General features: G+C 35.3%; 3 protein-coding genes across 3 annotated transcripts; 1 reads left to right on the top strand and 2 right to left on the bottom strand.

Moving 5' to 3' along the window:
• The first annotated feature begins 4798 nt into the window (after window positions 1-4798).
• LOC108994401 (probable inactive leucine-rich repeat receptor-like protein kinase At3g03770) lies at window positions 4799-8998 on the top strand. Its single transcript, XM_018969599.2, has 8 exons — window positions 4799-5104; window positions 5279-6700; window positions 6821-6954; window positions 7132-7375; window positions 7527-7738; window positions 7837-7862; window positions 7976-8087; window positions 8490-8998. Exons 2-8 carry the CDS (start codon window positions 5338-5340, stop codon window positions 8721-8723), a joined length of 2325 nt encoding a protein of 774 aa, XP_018825144.1. The 5' UTR covers window positions 4799-5104; window positions 5279-5337; the 3' UTR covers window positions 8724-8998.
• Window positions 8999-9088: 90 nt separating this feature from the next.
• Window positions 9089-11605, bottom strand: LOC108994402 (probable adenylate kinase 7, mitochondrial). Its single transcript, XM_018969603.2, has 5 exons — window positions 11127-11605; window positions 10835-10975; window positions 10431-10515; window positions 10282-10322; window positions 9089-9431 (listed from the first exon to the last, which is right to left on the bottom strand). Exons 1-5 carry the CDS (start codon window positions 11511-11513, stop codon window positions 9264-9266), a joined length of 822 nt encoding a protein of 273 aa, XP_018825148.1. The 5' UTR covers window positions 11514-11605; the 3' UTR covers window positions 9089-9263.
• A 1135-nt stretch (window positions 11606-12740) lies between these two features.
• Window positions 12741-17102, bottom strand: LOC108994392 (argininosuccinate synthase, chloroplastic-like). The gene is made up of 10 exons (XM_018969585.2): window positions 16828-17102; window positions 16381-16439; window positions 16221-16293; window positions 15456-15597; window positions 14937-14985; window positions 14596-14778; window positions 14242-14316; window positions 13978-14163; window positions 13647-13735; window positions 12741-13550 (listed from the first exon to the last, which is right to left on the bottom strand). Exons 1-10 carry the CDS (start codon window positions 16895-16897, stop codon window positions 12998-13000), a joined length of 1479 nt encoding a protein of 492 aa, XP_018825130.1. The 5' UTR covers window positions 16898-17102; the 3' UTR covers window positions 12741-12997.
• Between the last annotated feature and the right edge of the window lie 203 nt (window positions 17103-17305).

The raw sequence follows: 17305 nt of genomic DNA on the forward strand, positions 1-17305 counted from the left end.
GTTGGAGAAAATAAGGTTGGAAGGAGACTCTCAAAGAACAACAGCAGCTTTGAATGATCCCAAGAACAATCAAGATTGGATACAACAATTTTACATAAAAGTACATTACAACTCAGTTGAGGGAAGGACCTTCTAGTAAATGAATTCAAAAACTATTACAAGCAGTGTGTTCATTGGATGATGATTGAGCCTTCATATCAGAACCATTCATGTTGCCAAGAGTAGCATATTCTTCATCATCTGGAGATGTAAGGGTGCTGATGCCATGTTGTGTATGCTGCTCTAATATCGATCTCAGAATCGATGAACGCATAAATTTGTGCAGTAGGCAGCCTCCACTAATATTATTGGAAGCATACCTCTTGTTGTTGTTCCTCCATGCCTTCTTGCTTTTCATAGTGATAAAGATCTACCTTTTGTGTAATCGCTAGACAAAATATTTATTTTGTATATGGTATATTAATGCACTTATTTCACAAATTCTATGTTGGTGTCAGGAAACTTATTAATTTCGAGGGATGCCACTTATCATCCTACACCACACACTTTATATATTTTAATATTATTTTTTATTTTATTTTATCTTACACACTTTACTTATTATCCATCCATTATATATTTATTATAGAAAAAATGAAAAAAATAAAATAAAATAGGTGTGGTGTGCGAACGATAAATAAAATTATTAATTAATTTCAAGAAAAGTAGAACATCCGAAAAATATGCTCTTGGGTTCTGTCCACGTGGTAAAATTATACTGGTGTAAACTTGATATAAGGTTACAACGCTGGAGATAGGTCCTATGCTGGAGATCTTATGTGACAATAAATTTCAACGGTAGGTCTTTTCTTCTTTGTTTTATATTGCAAGGATAAAGGAAGAGGATAGCGTTGGGGGCAATAATACTGAATTGATTGAATTATTTGATGAAGAATTTTGCTATGATTTCATCTTTATACTAAAGAAAAGGGCACTTAGATTTGAGAGCCCGTTTTGTCATGAACTATCACTTTCTTTCAACACCGTCCTTGTTCACACTTATCTCTTATTTATTACATCGTTTATGCCGTTCGCCTCAGGGAACCTATTCTTGGTCTTGTGCCCAAATATCAGGGTTACATTAAATACATCCCATGTTTTTAATTTCGTTCTGATATCATTCCACCAACATATTTTAGTATGGGTGCATTTCGATATAACGTTTCGAGATTTATATATTATATATAAATATTTATATATATATATATACACACTAACAACAAATAGGATATATATATGTATATATATATATATATGAAAGAATTGAAGATTTATAAAATGAATATATATTAAAAAAATTACAAACTTAAGTTCAGAAACAAAAACAAAGAAAAAAAAAAAGAATAGAGAAATTATTAAAAACAATGATATTAAAAAAAATGAGGAGACATATTTAAAATTACAAAAAAGTTAAAATTATATAAATACATTTATATCCAAGCACAAGAAAATTACAAAAATAATTTGAAACGGAATAGAGCTTGAAATGACAATTCTAGCTCGAATGGTAGAAATGGATTGGAACTGGCCGGAATTTGGAGTGAAACGGAATGAGGAGGTATAGGATACCAGATGCTACATCGGAACAAAAAATTCCAACTAAAACAGCTATAAGAAAACGAAATTTAAAACTACGGTTACATATCAGGCAATGTGGCGCCATTATGATGATACATAAGGTATGTCTATTATGCTACTAAATTGGAATAGACACGTCAAATAAATTTTACAGTATTTAATACTATCTGTATAGATTTTGTAGATATTGTAACTGCATGAGCATTTCATGCTATGTAGATCTTTCTTCACAGCGGATTATCCAATTTGATCAGACAATAGAGGATATCAATTGATTTCGTTTATGCATGTATGTCGTGCTTTCCATATTTTCACTTTCAATCATTTGTCTTTCCCCAAAGCTCCATTTATTTTGTAAGATATGATATTTGTAGTCATAGAGTACATAAGTATTGTGCAATTCTTTTGAAAAATTTCAATAAATACAGGTTTTACATGATTTTTTTCTTTTAATAATAGACTTCATTCTTTTTTAAAATGAATGTGTGACGTTTGCGCACTCCACGACTGTATTTGTCATTAATTTTTGGAGTCATAGGGTATACAAGCTACACACACTTTCTTTGAAAAAAATAGATAAATTTATAATTCACATGAAAAAATTATTTTTTAATAATGAATGTCACTTTTTTTTTAAAGGGAGCACGCGGAGCTTTATATATCCTAGAACTGTATTTAGTATTACTCTTACTCTGTTTATAGGCAACCATATCCAAACATTATGGATGAAATTGTCGTCGTCGGTAGAATGCATTCCCTATGTTCCTCACCACTTTGGGGGGTTCATATACAACCCTGCCTGCTGGTTCACATAATCAGTATCTCAAACACTCACGCTTTTAAGTGTTGAATTTGGCATTAAATTAAAATGGCAATATAATAAACTTGGCACCACATGCCAACCTTGGAATTACTTGTAATTCTTGATGGTTAAAGCTTGAGGAATGAGGGCCTTTAAAGTTTGTTCTGGACCACTCGGGATGAAGCCTGGCATGTGCTCTGATGCTGGTGGTGCACATGTCCCTTTGAAACCGATCTATTACCACATGGAATCGCTGGAATGTCTTTTAGAGCCAAAATATAAAACAATAAGTTGAGTTATGCCTTATACACAAACGAAATGAGATGAGATGAGATGAGAAATTTGTAAATAGTAATGAAATAATTTGAGTCAAGATATTTTATGAGATTTTGAAAAATGAAAGAGAAAAAATTGAATAAAAATATTATAAAAATAAAATATTAATAGATATTCTCTACTAACGCTCAACTTTTTTTTCTTTTATTGGCACGTGGGGGTGTTTGGGAGAAAGTGGTGCACAAGTTCTTGATGAGAAGTGTTTCGTAGATGCATTTTGGGTAAGTCAATGAAAAAATTCTCTCAATCCAATAGATGTAAAAATATGAATCATTATGCCACCCTTGGGGGTTTCTGTGATGCTGAGCTTGAGCTATAAGAAATGTGTGCTTATAGCTCCGCAACCTCATGTTCAAGTAGTTAGACTTGTATTTCAAAAAAAAAAAAAAGTAGTTAGACTTGGCCCTTGGTTTTTTATCTTTCTAATAGATGATATTTACAGTCGTATAATAGGTAAGTGTTGAATATTTTTTTTTAAAAAAAATGAGTAAATATAAGATTTAGATGAAATATTATTTTTTTAATAATAAGCTTTATTTTTTTAAAATACACAATACTTACACAATTCATAATAATATCCATCATAAAAAATGTTAAAAATATTTAAGAAAAACTTATAAATTTTTTTTTCTTCACATAGTCCCACTCTTACTGCTAGGCATACCTCCCAACATTTTTTTTTAAAATTTTTTTTAATACATTTAAATATTTTAAAAAAATAAAAAAATATACTAATATATTATAAATCATTTTTTAATCACTAAATAAAAAAAAATTTACCAAACGGTCAAATAGAACGGTATAAATAAGAGCATTAGTATTGGTCTATGTATATGCATATGCAAAGTCATATTTGCATAATATGACCTTAAAATCCTCTACATTAGTTTATGCATATCCAAATATTTAGCTACCTATGAACAGTGCTTATCTAAATTTGGATAATTACTATTCACCCTACAAATCATATTTTAATCATTATTTTTCTCTCTCCCACTCTCTCTCACAATTCTTTCATTTTCTCTCTCCTTCAACAAATTAACAAACCTTCACTTGCACATTCATTTTATTATTATAATATATTATATTTTTTTTTCATTTTATTATATTTTTAATAAATTATTATTAAAAAATTATATTTTTTATTATTATATTTGTATTATTAATGTCAAATATATGTAGTGAATACTAATTATAAAATATATATAAAAAAATTGATTTTAACAAAAAAAAAATAATAATAAAATAATAATATTTTGTTATTATTTTATCTCAAACATACATAAGTTAACGTAAAAATTTTGTTTAAATGATAAAATAAATATGTAAAAAGATAATTTTGTATATATATATAAGCCAATGTTAATATTCTAAAAGGGTAAAGTAGTGTTTTCCTATTAAAAATCGCTAATTGTACTATTTGTTAAATGCCACACTTGTGCAAAGACAGCTCAGCGTAGAGGATTGATATGGTGCCAGCCTGTGCCAGGCCAAATCCCTTTGCCATCTGAGCTAAACCTGCAAGTAATAGAGGTTTGAACGAGTGTCTGCTGACATGTCCGACTGCTCAAACATACAGAAGCCGGGACTGTACGGGCTAAATGAGCCTCTGCTGATCTCATTTTGTTATGAGCATTGTTATTCATAAGTCCATACATCATACATTAAGATTTTTTTATTTTTTTTAAATTTTTTTAAAGTATTTTTTGATTTTATTATTCTTAAAATAATTGAATTATTCTACTCATAATCCACATACCACACATTTGATAAGAGAATAAAATTAAAAAAATCATAAAAATGATGATGTGTGGTGTATGAAGTTTAGGAATAGAATTTTTCTTTTATTATTAGACAGCCTGTCAAATTATATCCTCGACTCGAGTTCCAAGGAAATGCATTGCTATTACCATTATGTCCTTCCAACTGGTTTTCCTTCATTGATTGGATTATCTAACATATGTTTAAAAAAAAAAAAAAACATTTATATAAAATATATACCTGCAAAGAAGCAGTTTGTTTAAAAAATCATAGAGCATTTGATGCCTCAAGATCCCAGATGAATTCTTAAAAGAGAAAACGAGCTTAAAAAAAAAGTACTAATAAACAAAGCCAAGAACAGCATTAAAAAATCTTCTGCTGGAACATTGAAGTCTACGACAGGAACAGGCAATGTAACAGATTTGACTCGAGTCTTTTCCCTGCTTCGTTACGCAATGCATCACCGTCACCGACATTTCCACTCGTAGAGATCTCTTTTCATTAGTTCTGTAATCGATCGAGGACTTCAGTCTCTGTTTTCACTCTGTTTTGAAAACTGCCGTAAAACTTGCTCTTTGAGATTGGGAGGTAAAGTTGGCAGCTCCTACATGTGTATTACTTTACCGGATGTTCTTTAAAATCAAAGAAAACCCAAGATTTTCAATATCAACTGCCACGCCACTACTCTGCTTGATCTTTCAAGGTCAGTCTACGTTTCAATGATAACACTTTTTCCTGCTTTTATGTATCATTGAATGACAGGTTATAAGGGGTTCTCGTTCTGTTGTTTGCTGACACCATGAAGCATTGACAAGAGACGGATGGTTTCAATGGGGTGGTGTTGCTTGTTTTTGCTTTTCTGTTTTGTATGGAGTTTCTATGTTCCTGGTTCTCATCAACTGCAATCCTCTCAAACCCAAGTCCTTCTTCAGCTTAGAAAGCACTTAGAGTACCCAATGCAATTGGAGATTTGGAATGATCATACCATAGATTTTTGCTCTTTATCTTCAGTACAAGTTAACATCACATGCCAAGAAAATTTTGTGACTGAGCTCAGAATTATGGGTGATAAGCCTACAAAAGTTTGGGACTTTAATGGGTTTGCAATTCCCAATCAAACTTTGTCGGAGAGCTTCTCCATGGATTCTTTGTTGGCCACCCTGGCAAGGCTAACCAGCTTGAGAGTTCTTAGTCTGGTATCTTTGGGCATTTGGGGTCCACTGCCGGACAAAATTCATAGACTGTCTTCAGTTGAACACCTTGATTTGAGTTCAAATTTTCTTTTTGGTTCAATTCCTTATAAGATTTGTACAATGGTGAAGCTTCAAACTCTCAAACTGGACGACAATTTCTTTAATACTTCCCTCCCCACTTGGTTTGATTCCTTATCTAATCTGACAGTTCTAAGCTTGAGGAACAACCAGCTTAAAGGTCCATTTCCATCTTCAATCTTGAGTATCCCCACTCTCACAGATCTTATCATCTCAAGCAATGACATGTCTGGGGAATTGCCACATCTCAGTAGCTTAAATAGATTACGTGTGCTGGATTTGAGTGCAAACAAATTACATTCTGTGCTACCTCAAATGCCCAAAGGAGTGGTCATGGTCTTCCTCAACAACAACTCCTTCTCGGGTAAGATTCCTGAGCAATATGGCCGGTTAAGTCAGCTCCAACACATGGATATGTCATTCAATGTTCTTAGGGGGACACCTATAGCTGCACTTTTCTCTTTGCCCAATATCACTTATTTGAATATTGCATCAAACATGCTTAGCGGGTCACTTCCAGGCCACCTAAGCTGTGGCAGCAAACTTGAGTTCGTTGATATATCAAACAATAGGTTGATGGGTGGATTGCCTTCTTGTTTAAGCGCTAACTCCGAAAAGAGAGTGATTGAGTTTGAGGGGAATTGCTTATCCAGTGATCTGAGGCATCAGCATGCAGCAGAATCATATTGTGAGGAAGTCGTCAACGTGAAGAAACAATCCAAAGGCAAAAATGCCGGAATTTTAGTGGGTGTAATTGTAGGAATCGTTTTACTTATGGTGTTTCTGGCTTTGGGATTTCTATTTTTGTGGAGATGCTATTGTCCTCGAGGGACATCGGAGCAGCATTTGTTGCAGAACGCAGTGCAAGATAGCTCGGCAGCTGGTTTCTCCTCTGAGCTTCTAGCAAATGCAAGTAGGTCATCCACTAACAAGAGGAAAATACTGCAAAAATATGGCGTGAATTTAAAGCTAAATGATAGTTTTGTGTTTGAACAACTGAACATTAACGTGGCCTTATTTCTTTTTTGGTAAGGGTTTGTTTCTGAGGCTGCAAAGTTGGGCATGCAAGGTCTCCCAGCGTGTCGATCTTTCAGTTTAGACGAGTTAAAAGAAGCGACAAACAACTTTGACGGCTCTGCCTTTATGGGAGAAGGCTCATGTGGAAAGGTACTGTTTAAAACTTTGTAATTTGCTTTAAAGGTATGATGAAATCTATGGTAAAAGTTACTACCGTCACTGCTAGACTGTCATCTTAATCGACCTTATTTTGCTCATTGTGAGCATCATTTATGATAACAATCGAATCAGCCATCAAAGCTTTTATATCTCTCCTTTGTCTTGCAGCTTTACAGAGGAAGATTAGAGAATGGGACCCAAGTTGCTATTAGGTGTTTGCCTTGTTCAAAGAAATTTTCACTTCGAAATCTAAAACTCAGGTTGGATTTGCTTGCAAGGCTTCGCCACCCACATTTGGTAGGCCTTTTGGGGCACTGTGTTGATGTTGGTGGAAGAGATAATTACAGTGTGAACAATGTCTTTCTCATATCAGAATATATTCCCGGCGGGAGTTTTCGAACTTATCTTGCAGGTAATTTGATACTAATATTAATCCTTTGAATGCTTATTATAGGGATATAAGGACTAAAATCTCATTGGAATTGGCCTCTCCATATAAATATTTCAATAATGGTGTAGATTTTTGCTTGACCATTTAACTATAGCAAGCTTTATACTTGTAGAGAATAGCTGCAGAAAGGTTTTCAACTGGTCAGAGAGATTGTCAGTTCTAGTCAGTGTTGCCAAGGCTGTGCACTTCCTACATGTTGGAGTTATTCCTGGTTTCTTCAACAACAGATTGAAGACAAATAATATTCTGATCAATGAGCATTGGATAGCAAAGTTGAGTGACTATGGGATGTCCATTCTCTTGGAAGAAACTGACAAATTTGAGGTAGGGCTTCTTATTTTTATTGATTATTGATTGGTGGGCCTTGCAATAAATTCTTGATGTTGGTGGTTGGCTATTGATTTTGTGCTCTTGGTTTTTAGGCAAAAGGAGAAGGTCATAAATCATGGTAAGCTACCAGATAGAGCAGACAATTCCTTTTTAATTATTAATTAATCTTTAATGAGATGAATCCTTGCTTCAATGGTTATTAACCATTTTTAGAGGTTTCCATGTCTTCAGGCAAATGAAAAAATTAGAGGATGATGTTTATACTCTCGGATTCATCTTACTGGAGGCAGTTGTTGGATCTTCAGTATGTGCTAGAAGAGAGTCCTTTTTGCTGAATGAGATGGTATGAATTGGATTTCTGACTAACTGCAGAGTATATATCAATGTGTATGGGCGTATGCGCAGTGTCAAAAATCCTGAAAACTAAACAAACTAGCTGATCCAGTGCATTTCTGTGCTATAATAATGTTGGTATAACTATTCTCACTACTCTCTCGAGCATTGAATTGATGGCCTAGGACTGTTCATCTGAGTTCTGACCTAAGAACCCGAGTATATTAGGATCGGGTTAGTCCAAGTCAAACCCGGGCTGGAACCCGGATGAATCCGGTTTCTCGGATTCCAGATGAACAGTCCTAATTGATGCTAACCAGAATTTCTGCAAAGTTGGTACAATATTGGTGGATAGTTTTTTTTGACCCCTTGGTTTTAATACATTCTTGACACCAGATTCTTCATTTTGCAGGCATCTTTGAACAGCCAGGATGGCCAGAAACGTATAATTGACCCAATTGTGCAAGCCACTTGCTCGCAAGAATCCTTATCAATTGTGATTTCCATAATGAGCAGATGCATTTCTCTAGAATCATGCAGCCGTCCCTCTATTGAGGATGTCCTTTGGAATTTACAGTATGCAGCTCAAATTCAGGCAACAACAGTTGATGGTGAACAAAGACATGACACTGCATCACATAAATGATTTATCCTCTTCTTCATATCATATTCTTCTTCCTTTTTAAGATGTGACTCAGCTCTGCGCAAACTCGATCTATATATGATCAGATTTGTATTTCTGTAATTGTCATATCAGTGGTAGAGAATCAATTCAGTCCCAAATCAATGGTAGATTATTTTTGTTTGGAAAATTTGTATTTGAATTATGGGAGATTGCAATAGATTATGGGGAGCTAAACAATGCTATAGACTCTTAAAACGATAAAAAGAAAAAACAAGAGAGAGACCACAAACTTCCCGTTTGATTTGACTAACTCCCATTGAAAGGCTAATGCACTACATTGGATGCATCTCTAAAATAATGATCTTTTACTTTATAACACATTTCCATGCATTCTCCAAACCTAAGAATTTTCTTATGATCTCAGAATCCTAAAAACTGTTTTATATTGTATAATTTGTATTTAGCTCAAACCAACTGAAAAAGGAGAAACAATAAAGTCAGCGATTGCATCACTCATATTTACAGCAAAGTGAAAATATGGATGTAATGACTAGAACTAAACTAAAGCCTATCCAAACCTGTAGTGAGTTCATATGGAATATAGCCAGCATTGAAATGCGGTAGATGTAATGCAGCCAAAAGCCCTTGCCAACTCTCCCCAGGTGCACCGCCAACTTGAAACTCAAGAAGCTTTTTCTGTTTCCTGTAATAATCTTCCAGTGGCTTGCTCTGGGGGGAAAAAAAATAATGGTTCCTATCAAAAGCATTCACCTCTCTGATTATGTTATAAATGCATGGAATATCAGCATCCATCTCAAAAAAAAAAACCCATTGACCCATCCTCGTAAAAAAAATAAAAGTTTTTAAGAACATCTCAATGTAGTACAAGCTTTTCAGGGCTGTTTCCAGGAACAGTTGTGTCTTTAAAAGTGCATTACTGTGCAGTTTCCCGGAAGGAACAAAAGGAGAAAGAAAGGAACAATCTACAGCCTGACAGCTAGCATCACACTAGCATAAAATAACAGAGGTTAAAAAATTATGTGAAAACTTTGAATTTTGATTTTTCTCACTCCCTAATGCAGAAATAACTAATTCCTTCACGTTTCATATTTAACTATGACTAAGATCACCTTAGTTCAATCTAATTTTAAGCTGAGTGTAACATCCAAATACTCAACTCTCAAATCACTAAATTCATCTCAACTCAAAACCACTTTATACGTGGGATCTACAACTTTTTTCAACTCAACACTCTTTACACGAGAGACCCATGACCTTTTCCAAATTCTCATAAATAATCAAAACTTATCTTAACATACAAATGCATTTAAACTTATCTTAGATGGTTCCCACAAAACTCACCCCATTATCTCAACTCATTACTATTCATAAAGAATTCAAATTATCTCAACTCAGCTCAACATCTAAACGGGGCCTAAATTGTGACTGGGCCAAAAACAGCAGGACAAGTAATGAACATTTAAAAAATACCATGTCAAGCAGGATATTCATAATTAAGTTCAGATCATGAGCCATCCAATATGCAAGGAAATGCAGAGCTACGAGAATTGAGGACTACCTGCTTTGCATAGACTTGGACTTTTTCCTTCCAGCTACCATCTGCAACAGCAATTAAAGCACTCCTGTTGAGTGAGATGGAAGGACATACCAAAAACTTGTACCTTGGAAGTTGTTTATCCCACGAGACTCAAGGGGGGTAAAAAGTACCTCCTCCTCGGTGATTCACGAAGCAATCCTCTGTGCACTTGAAATTCACAACCAGATCAATCTCAGCAAGTTGGTCAAGGATATCCTGTTACAAAAACTTCAAGTTCATATGACTGTACGTGTCAGTTGCAGTGTCATCGACGCAGTTGTTTCTTATAAGGTGCAAAAATGACCGTATGGAAGAAACGTCTCGATAAGTATCGGTATACCGGGGAGAAGTATAAGTCAAGAATCAAATCCAAAATTGTATCCCTTTTTATGTCAAGATAGAACAGTTTCTGGAAACCAAAAAAATTATTGCGTAATTCAAGAGACAGGAATTTAAGTAGTCTAACAAATTCGATTACACAGAAGAAATAAACTGTGCCTGAATTCATTCCAAAGAAATTCAAGTTCAAACTCACAGCCTGAGTTGGTGAACGAGGAAATCCATCCAGTATAAATCCGCTTTCACCTCGGTAATATCCATCTTCCAACCTCTTCGACAGCAGCCCAAACATTATCTCCTCTGGAACAAGTTCCCCACGACTGATAGCATTTGCAATCTAATTTCATCATCATACTTTAAATTTCTCTGAAAACTTATAATCAATCCACTAGTTTGAATTAATCGAATAAGCATACAAGGAAATCGTAAAGAAAAAACTCAAAAGAACAATTTCAAAAGTCACAAAGAGAAAACAAAGATTCTGAGACCTGTTTGTACAGAGAAGAATGAGGGCTGAGCTCTTGACGGACGAGGCTGGCCATGGAAATGTGAGGGACGCGTAGAAGCTTCGAGAGCCGATCGGCGTACACATGCTTCTTAGCGCTTGGGCTCCCTATGAACACCCACTGCACCCCTCTACATAGGTACGAACCCTCCGAGTCTGCCATCGGAGCATACGCCAGCCGATCACGGCGCCGCTGGCTCTCGCTCTCGGCTCGGTCACTTTGGAGGTAGTCGACCTGAGGCTGAGCTGCAGCAGCTGAGGTGCTGCCAGAGTAGAATCGGCTCCGAGCGAGCCACAACAAGGGATACATGCGCGGAGACTCCGTAACGGCGGCGACTGTGGCGCCGCTCAAGCGGCTTACTCCGATCATCGAGAGAGAGAGTGAGAGCACTGAGAGGCCAGGTTCGTTACGAGAAACTAACGGAATGGAAAGTAAAGAGTAAGCCACAACAAGGGATACATGCGCGGAGACTCTCATTGAATTGATATCATTTATAAATATAAAAGAAATATGACTTTTGACTATTTTATTAACATAAATTTTTTATATTGTAATAATTTTTTTTTATTATAAAATAATAAAATAATATAAGATAAATTTAGTTTTGATTATTCACATTAAATCTTCACATTAGATTATACATTTATTCATTATATAATAATAAATAACTAATAATTTAAAAAATGTTTAATTTTTTAATTATTAATTTATTTTATTTTATCATATTTTACTATTCTACCTATTATATATTAATTAATAATCATATTTTTATTAAATTAATATATCACTAACTCAAATTAATATACCAATTATGATAAAATATGTGATAGAACGAAAGAGTGAGAGAAATAATTAACAAAATATGTATTTGATATATGTACAGTAACTTTTAAATTTGAAAAAACTTTTGAAAGTCATTGTAGCTAAATTATAAATATTTAGAATTTAGCTAATCTATTGTGAGCATATTTTGCTCTCTAATAGTTAAATACTTAATGAATTTAATTTTTAGCTAATTCAATAGACGGGGAGTATTGATATTGAAAAGAATATGGTATTAGCATTTAGAGTTTTCCAATTTAATTTATAAGTTTCTTACCTTAATCTTGTCATTCGCCTTGCCCGCTCCATTAAATTTTTCATCATAATTTGTCGACCTTTTGAATTAGAGAAGTGTTATATATACGAAGAAATTTTATAAAAATTAAATTTATAAATTAATATAATTTTATATGATATATTAAATTTACTTTATAATAAAAATAATTTTACAGTATAAAATATCACATCAAACCATATCAATTTGTGAGTTTACTCTTGTGAAATCTATTTATAGCTAAAGAATCTCTTTTTGAACTAAACATTCAATTCGACTAATAAAATAAAATCAATTTGACTGATTGGGAAAATTAATATAAAAAAATAAATTCATTTATTTATTTATTTTATTAGCACCCAAAATAAGGTAAAATCAAAAAGGCAGAAGTCTTTTGAGTTGATCACTTCTCATCACATGTTATATCATTGGCAGAAGTTTTCAATGGTGATGTAGATAGATGAGTAATCAATATACACATTCATTCTCTCGACACAATATTTGGATTTTAATCTTGTGACATATACATTACAAACATAAATTTCTTCGAACATAAATCACAATGATCAAATGATTACTTGCTCAAGTCTAAGAATCAAGACATGACATAGAATCAAGGCATTGGAAATTTGGAATAACTAAAACATGTCACAAAATGAACATACAAATAGATCACAAATCCTAAGCAACTACTAGTGATTGAAAATCAACTAAAGTTGATTATTGATCAGAATGACAACAGAAGTGGACAGACATCTTAGATACCCCGCTTAAGCATCGATCGAACCCTCGTTGGAAGACCGTACAGCCGTATAAACCCAGCAGCATCAGCCTGATCATAGAGCAGGCTGTCCTCAAAAGATGATATATCTTTCCGGTACAGACTATAAGGGCTCTTCCGGCCTGTTACCATGACCGAACCTTTATACAGCTTGAGTCTAACTGAGCCTGTTGTAGACTTGGTGATCTTCTCCATGAATGAATCCATTGACTTTCGGAGTGGGTCAAACCACCTGCCTGCATACACTAGCTCTGCATATTTGAGGGCCAGTGTATCTTTAACTTGCATGCTTTCTCGATCAATTGTCAAAGCCTCCAACTCTCGTACAGCGGCAAAGAGGATTGTCCCGCCAGGAGTTTCATAGACTCCACGGCTTTTCATACCAACGAGTCGATTTTCAATCATGTCAACTCTGCCAATTCCATGCCTCCCACCAATCTCGTTGAGTTCAGTGAGTAAAGATGCAGGTGAAAGCCTCTTCCTATTGACTGAAACGGGAAGACCTGCCTCTATTCCAATTTCAACATATCTGCAGGAAATGAGGGCATGGGAAAGAAAACTTAGAAACAGCATACACAACAACGGATGACACGGGTTAAACTTGAGATAAAACAGGGAAACTTACTCAGGTACATTAGGTGCATCTTCTGGGTCCACAGTCAACATGTACATATCCTTCCTAGGCTCGTTTGTTGGGTCTTCCAGAATGTCACCCTTTAATGACATAAAATATACATGTGAAAGAGAGAGAGAGAGAGTTAAAGGTGGTGAAGAGAGCAAAAATGAGATAATCCCTAGCAAAATCTTCTGAACAACAAACACAAACCAAAGAGATACATAATGATTCAAAAATCAGGAGTCTTTTGACAAGACCGAAGAGGAATGACTGTAGACAAGCCTTGGTGGGCAGTTCTATAATACCATAGGAAATAGGAAAAAGAAGAGATGAATGGTACCTCATGGCTAAGGTGCCATAAGTTCCTGTCCCTGCTGTATATGGATTTCTTTGTTACCGACACAGGCACGTTATGCTTCTTAGCATACTCAATGGCATCTTCTCTCCCTTTAATATCCCATTCCCTCCAAGGAGCCACGACATTTAACTTGGGATTCAGAGCAAAGAACGTGAGCTCAAAGCGAACCTGATTACACAGAATTACTTGTGTAAGAGGTAAATACATTACAGGTCATAGAATTTAGATCTCAATCACAAGGCATGCCTGATCATTTCCTTTTCCTGTGCATCCATGAGAGACTGCATCAGCTCCAACTTCATTGGCAACGTCTACCATAGCCTGTGTAATATCAGTCAAAAAAAATATACCATTTAAAATACAAAGCTGATAACAGAAAACTTAGAAGGAAAAAGGCTTCTTCAAAAAACACCTTTCAATTCATTTAAATCACACGTACCGATAGAGGATATAAATCTGCTCAGGTACAATGGATTGAAATAAGAGCAGACATTTGGAAAATCAAGTAGACTTCTAAAAGAGCTCCAAACAGTATTATTAATGGTTCTTGAAAATCCACAAGTTTACCATGTTTAAAAACTATCAATGCAATGGAGTCACCTTTGCAATAACAGGGCGGGCCATCGAGGTTCCTAGCAAATATTTCCTCTCATACACTGCACCAGCTCTCAAACAAGGAAATATGTAGTCTCGTACAAATTCCTCCTTTAAGTCCTTAACCACTAACTGCGAAGCCCCACTGGCCTTAGCCTTCTTTTCCAAGCCTTCCAATTCCTTCATACCCTATAAATTTAGCATATGGGATCAACCACAAGAATAAATAGGAAGGGACTCAGTCAACACAACTGGTCCGGTGCATGTGAATGGTATCATCTGAAACTGCCTTCTACAGGAACACAAAAATCAATTTTGTAGAAAGCAGATGTTGCTACTTAACATACCTGACCAACATCAGCAGTGAAGCAAACAACCTCACAACCATAGTTCTCCCTGAAATTGGGAAAAGTTAGCAAAGATTTTTTATATTTTTATTTTATATCAGTAAAATACAAGGGACAAAAAAAAAAGGAAAGCGAATAATTCCGTTAGAAAACCAAGCACCATAAAACATCTAATGGAAAGAAAGCAGCATCCACTCCCCAATTTGTTTTCACCTGAGAGTATTTAACAAAGTCTCAAAAAATGTCTCAGCACAGACCTAATATCCGATCGGACAGAATTATCTACTACAGTTCATTGCAATAAGATTCAATACTAGATGCTTTGACAGAAGTCATCTTAAGGGACTGCTCCCCTGTCATCATAAAATAAAGATCCTAGAAATACTAGGCATCGATTACTAAAGAAAAGAGTACATGATGTTTAATTTCATAATCTGTGGTTCTTGAAGTTGATAAAGAACCAGGGGGAGTGTTCCCAGCCAGAAAACAGGGATATGATACTTAAAACAGGAGTCATACCTCAGCCATGGGACAATGACTGATGTGTCTAAGCCACCGCTGTAGGCTAAAACGACCTTATTCAATTTACCACGAAACCCTCCATTCTTTATAGCTTCATAAAATTCAATCTCTGGGCCACTCTGCAACACTGCTTGAGTAACTGCATCTCAAGGGCAAATGAAAACATCACATACAGAGGCAACACAAAGTTAAAAGTTAAATATTGAAAAGTGCATGTAAAATAACTTGAAAGACATATATGTTGTAAAGACCAAGAACCCTTAATTTATATTGATCAAATTCCTGTATCAAATTTGTCATTCCTGTATATATTACCAGAAAATCTCCTTCTAGCTCTCAAACCAAAGTTCATACCATATTCATTACTCATACAGTCAATTGAATGTTTTTAGGTTCTAAACACACGATTAAAGCATTATAAAGTCATAAGTGCTAGAGTGCCATCAATACAAAAATACTAACATGAAAACAACGACCAAAGATAATTCTTTTTGATGACACGGAACCTCATCAAAGCAAGAACCTTTGGACCAACCTCAGGAGAGTAAACCCAGGAGACACAACCCCACCCACCATAATCGGGTATTGGGTAATTCAGGGGAGCTCCTAATGCGGAATCGAACCCAGGATGTCTGAGTCTACAGAACATTCCAAGTCCGTCCTTTGACCACTAGGGATGCACCCTGACAAAACAAGATAATAGCAGGAACATATAACCAAACAACCTCATAATAGCAGAAACATGTAACCAAACAAACTCACCTTGATTGTTATAAGAATTGGTACTAATAGTTGCAACGGAATGGCCATGGAACTCACGTGGTCTGGCTGCCAACTGTTAACAAAACTCAAAGGAATCTCAGTACTTGTGTAAAGGGAGAAATACCATATATGAACTTTTAAGAGGCATTAATATAAGTACCTCTGGGAATGACAACTTCTTCCTTGGGCAGAATACTTTGTCATGATGCAGTAATGACTCTGTAATTAGAATCAGTTAAAACATTATCTAACAAATCCAATTGCAAGTTAAAGAACCAAACAAAGCAAATGCAATTCAACTGTTAAATTTGTATTAATTTCGTAGCATAGCCCGGAGAAAATTGACTCAATGATCAGAATTCAATTAAATTTCTGCTGTCTTGAGGGCAGGAAATTTTCTATTGGGTGTAACAAAAAGCATAAATGTTCAAAAGAAACAATGGATCTAGAATACTAAATATTAATATTAACCAAATGAAACCAAGATTTGTAATTGTCTCGTGTGTTAACATGCCGAGGGAGAGTGTGATTACAACATTCAAAACAAATTCCATAGATCGGAAATACACACAGACACATATACATAGATAGGAAAAAGAAAAAGTACCTCTCTGGGGTGCATGAAAAGCGAGACTTGCGGGTGTGCATGCAGGAGAAATTGCCTTCAACCGATCCATTAATACAAAGACAAGAGCTTCTAAATCTCTCTAGATCTGTCTCCCTCTCTCTCTAAACCTCTTTCTCTCTCTCTCTTTGTGTGCGCGTCTCTGTGTCCGTCTCCGAAACTCCTTCGGAGCTCTTAAATACAAAGACGATCGCACACTGTTTGCTAGGGTTAAAACCGACTCCTCACAAGTGCGGAAGCAGCAAGGCAAGAGCAAAGGAGTAATAAAAGGAGTAAAAAGCCGCCACGCAAATTGACACATGTGCAGCCCAGGAAAACATTTTGACAAAGTCCCAGGCGGGCGTTGAATAAAAAGCCTGATTCCTAAAGATCTCCTGAGATTCTCTATGGATTCTCAGCAGTACGTATTGTCGACTGCAATGTGGTCAAGAGCGGTGCTGCCGCTCCATCTTACCGCTAA

The sequence above is a fragment of the Juglans regia genome, chromosome 9, assembly GCF_001411555.2.
Source record: "Juglans regia cultivar Chandler chromosome 9, Walnut 2.0, whole genome shotgun sequence".
Taxonomy (NCBI): domain Eukaryota; kingdom Viridiplantae; phylum Streptophyta; class Magnoliopsida; order Fagales; family Juglandaceae; genus Juglans; species Juglans regia.

What these genes read in the sequence shown, in the direction of transcription:
- LOC108994401 (XM_018969599.2), top strand. Translation starts at nt 5,338, where the DNA reads ATGGTTTCAATGGGGTGGTGTTGCTTGTTTTTGCTTTTCTGTTTTGTA. An exon ending in TGAGCTTCTAGCAAATGCAA is followed by an intron (nt 6,701 to 6,820) that starts GTAGGTCATCCA and finishes TTTTTTGGTAAG; the next exon opens with GGTTTGTTTCTGAGGCTGCA. An exon ending in GGAGAAGGTCATAAATCATG is followed by an intron (nt 7,863 to 7,975) that starts GTAAGCTACCAG and finishes CCATGTCTTCAG; the next exon opens with GCAAATGAAAAAATTAGAGG.
- LOC108994402 (XM_018969603.2), bottom strand. Translation starts at nt 11,513, where the DNA reads ATGATCGGAGTAAGCCGCTTGAGCGGCGCCACAGTCGCCGCCGTTACG. An exon ending in ATTCTTCTCTGTACAAACAG is followed by an intron (nt 10,976 to 11,126) that starts GTCTCAGAATCT and finishes TGATGAAATTAG; the next exon opens with ATTGCAAATGCTATCAGTCG. An exon ending in TCCAAGTCTATGCAAAGCAG is followed by an intron (nt 9,432 to 10,281) that starts GTAGTCCTCAAT and finishes TTTTCCCCCCAG; the next exon opens with AGCAAGCCACTGGAAGATTA.
- LOC108994392 (XM_018969585.2), bottom strand. Translation starts at nt 16,897, where the DNA reads ATGGATCGGTTGAAGGCAATTTCTCCTGCATGCACACCCGCAAGTCTC. An exon ending in CAGGAAAAGGAAATGATCAG is followed by an intron (nt 14,164 to 14,241) that starts GCATGCCTTGTG and finishes CTGTGTAATCAG; the next exon opens with GTTCGCTTTGAGCTCACGTT. An exon ending in GATGCACCTAATGTACCTGA is followed by an intron (nt 13,551 to 13,646) that starts GTAAGTTTCCCT and finishes CATTTCCTGCAG; the next exon opens with ATATGTTGAAATTGGAATAG.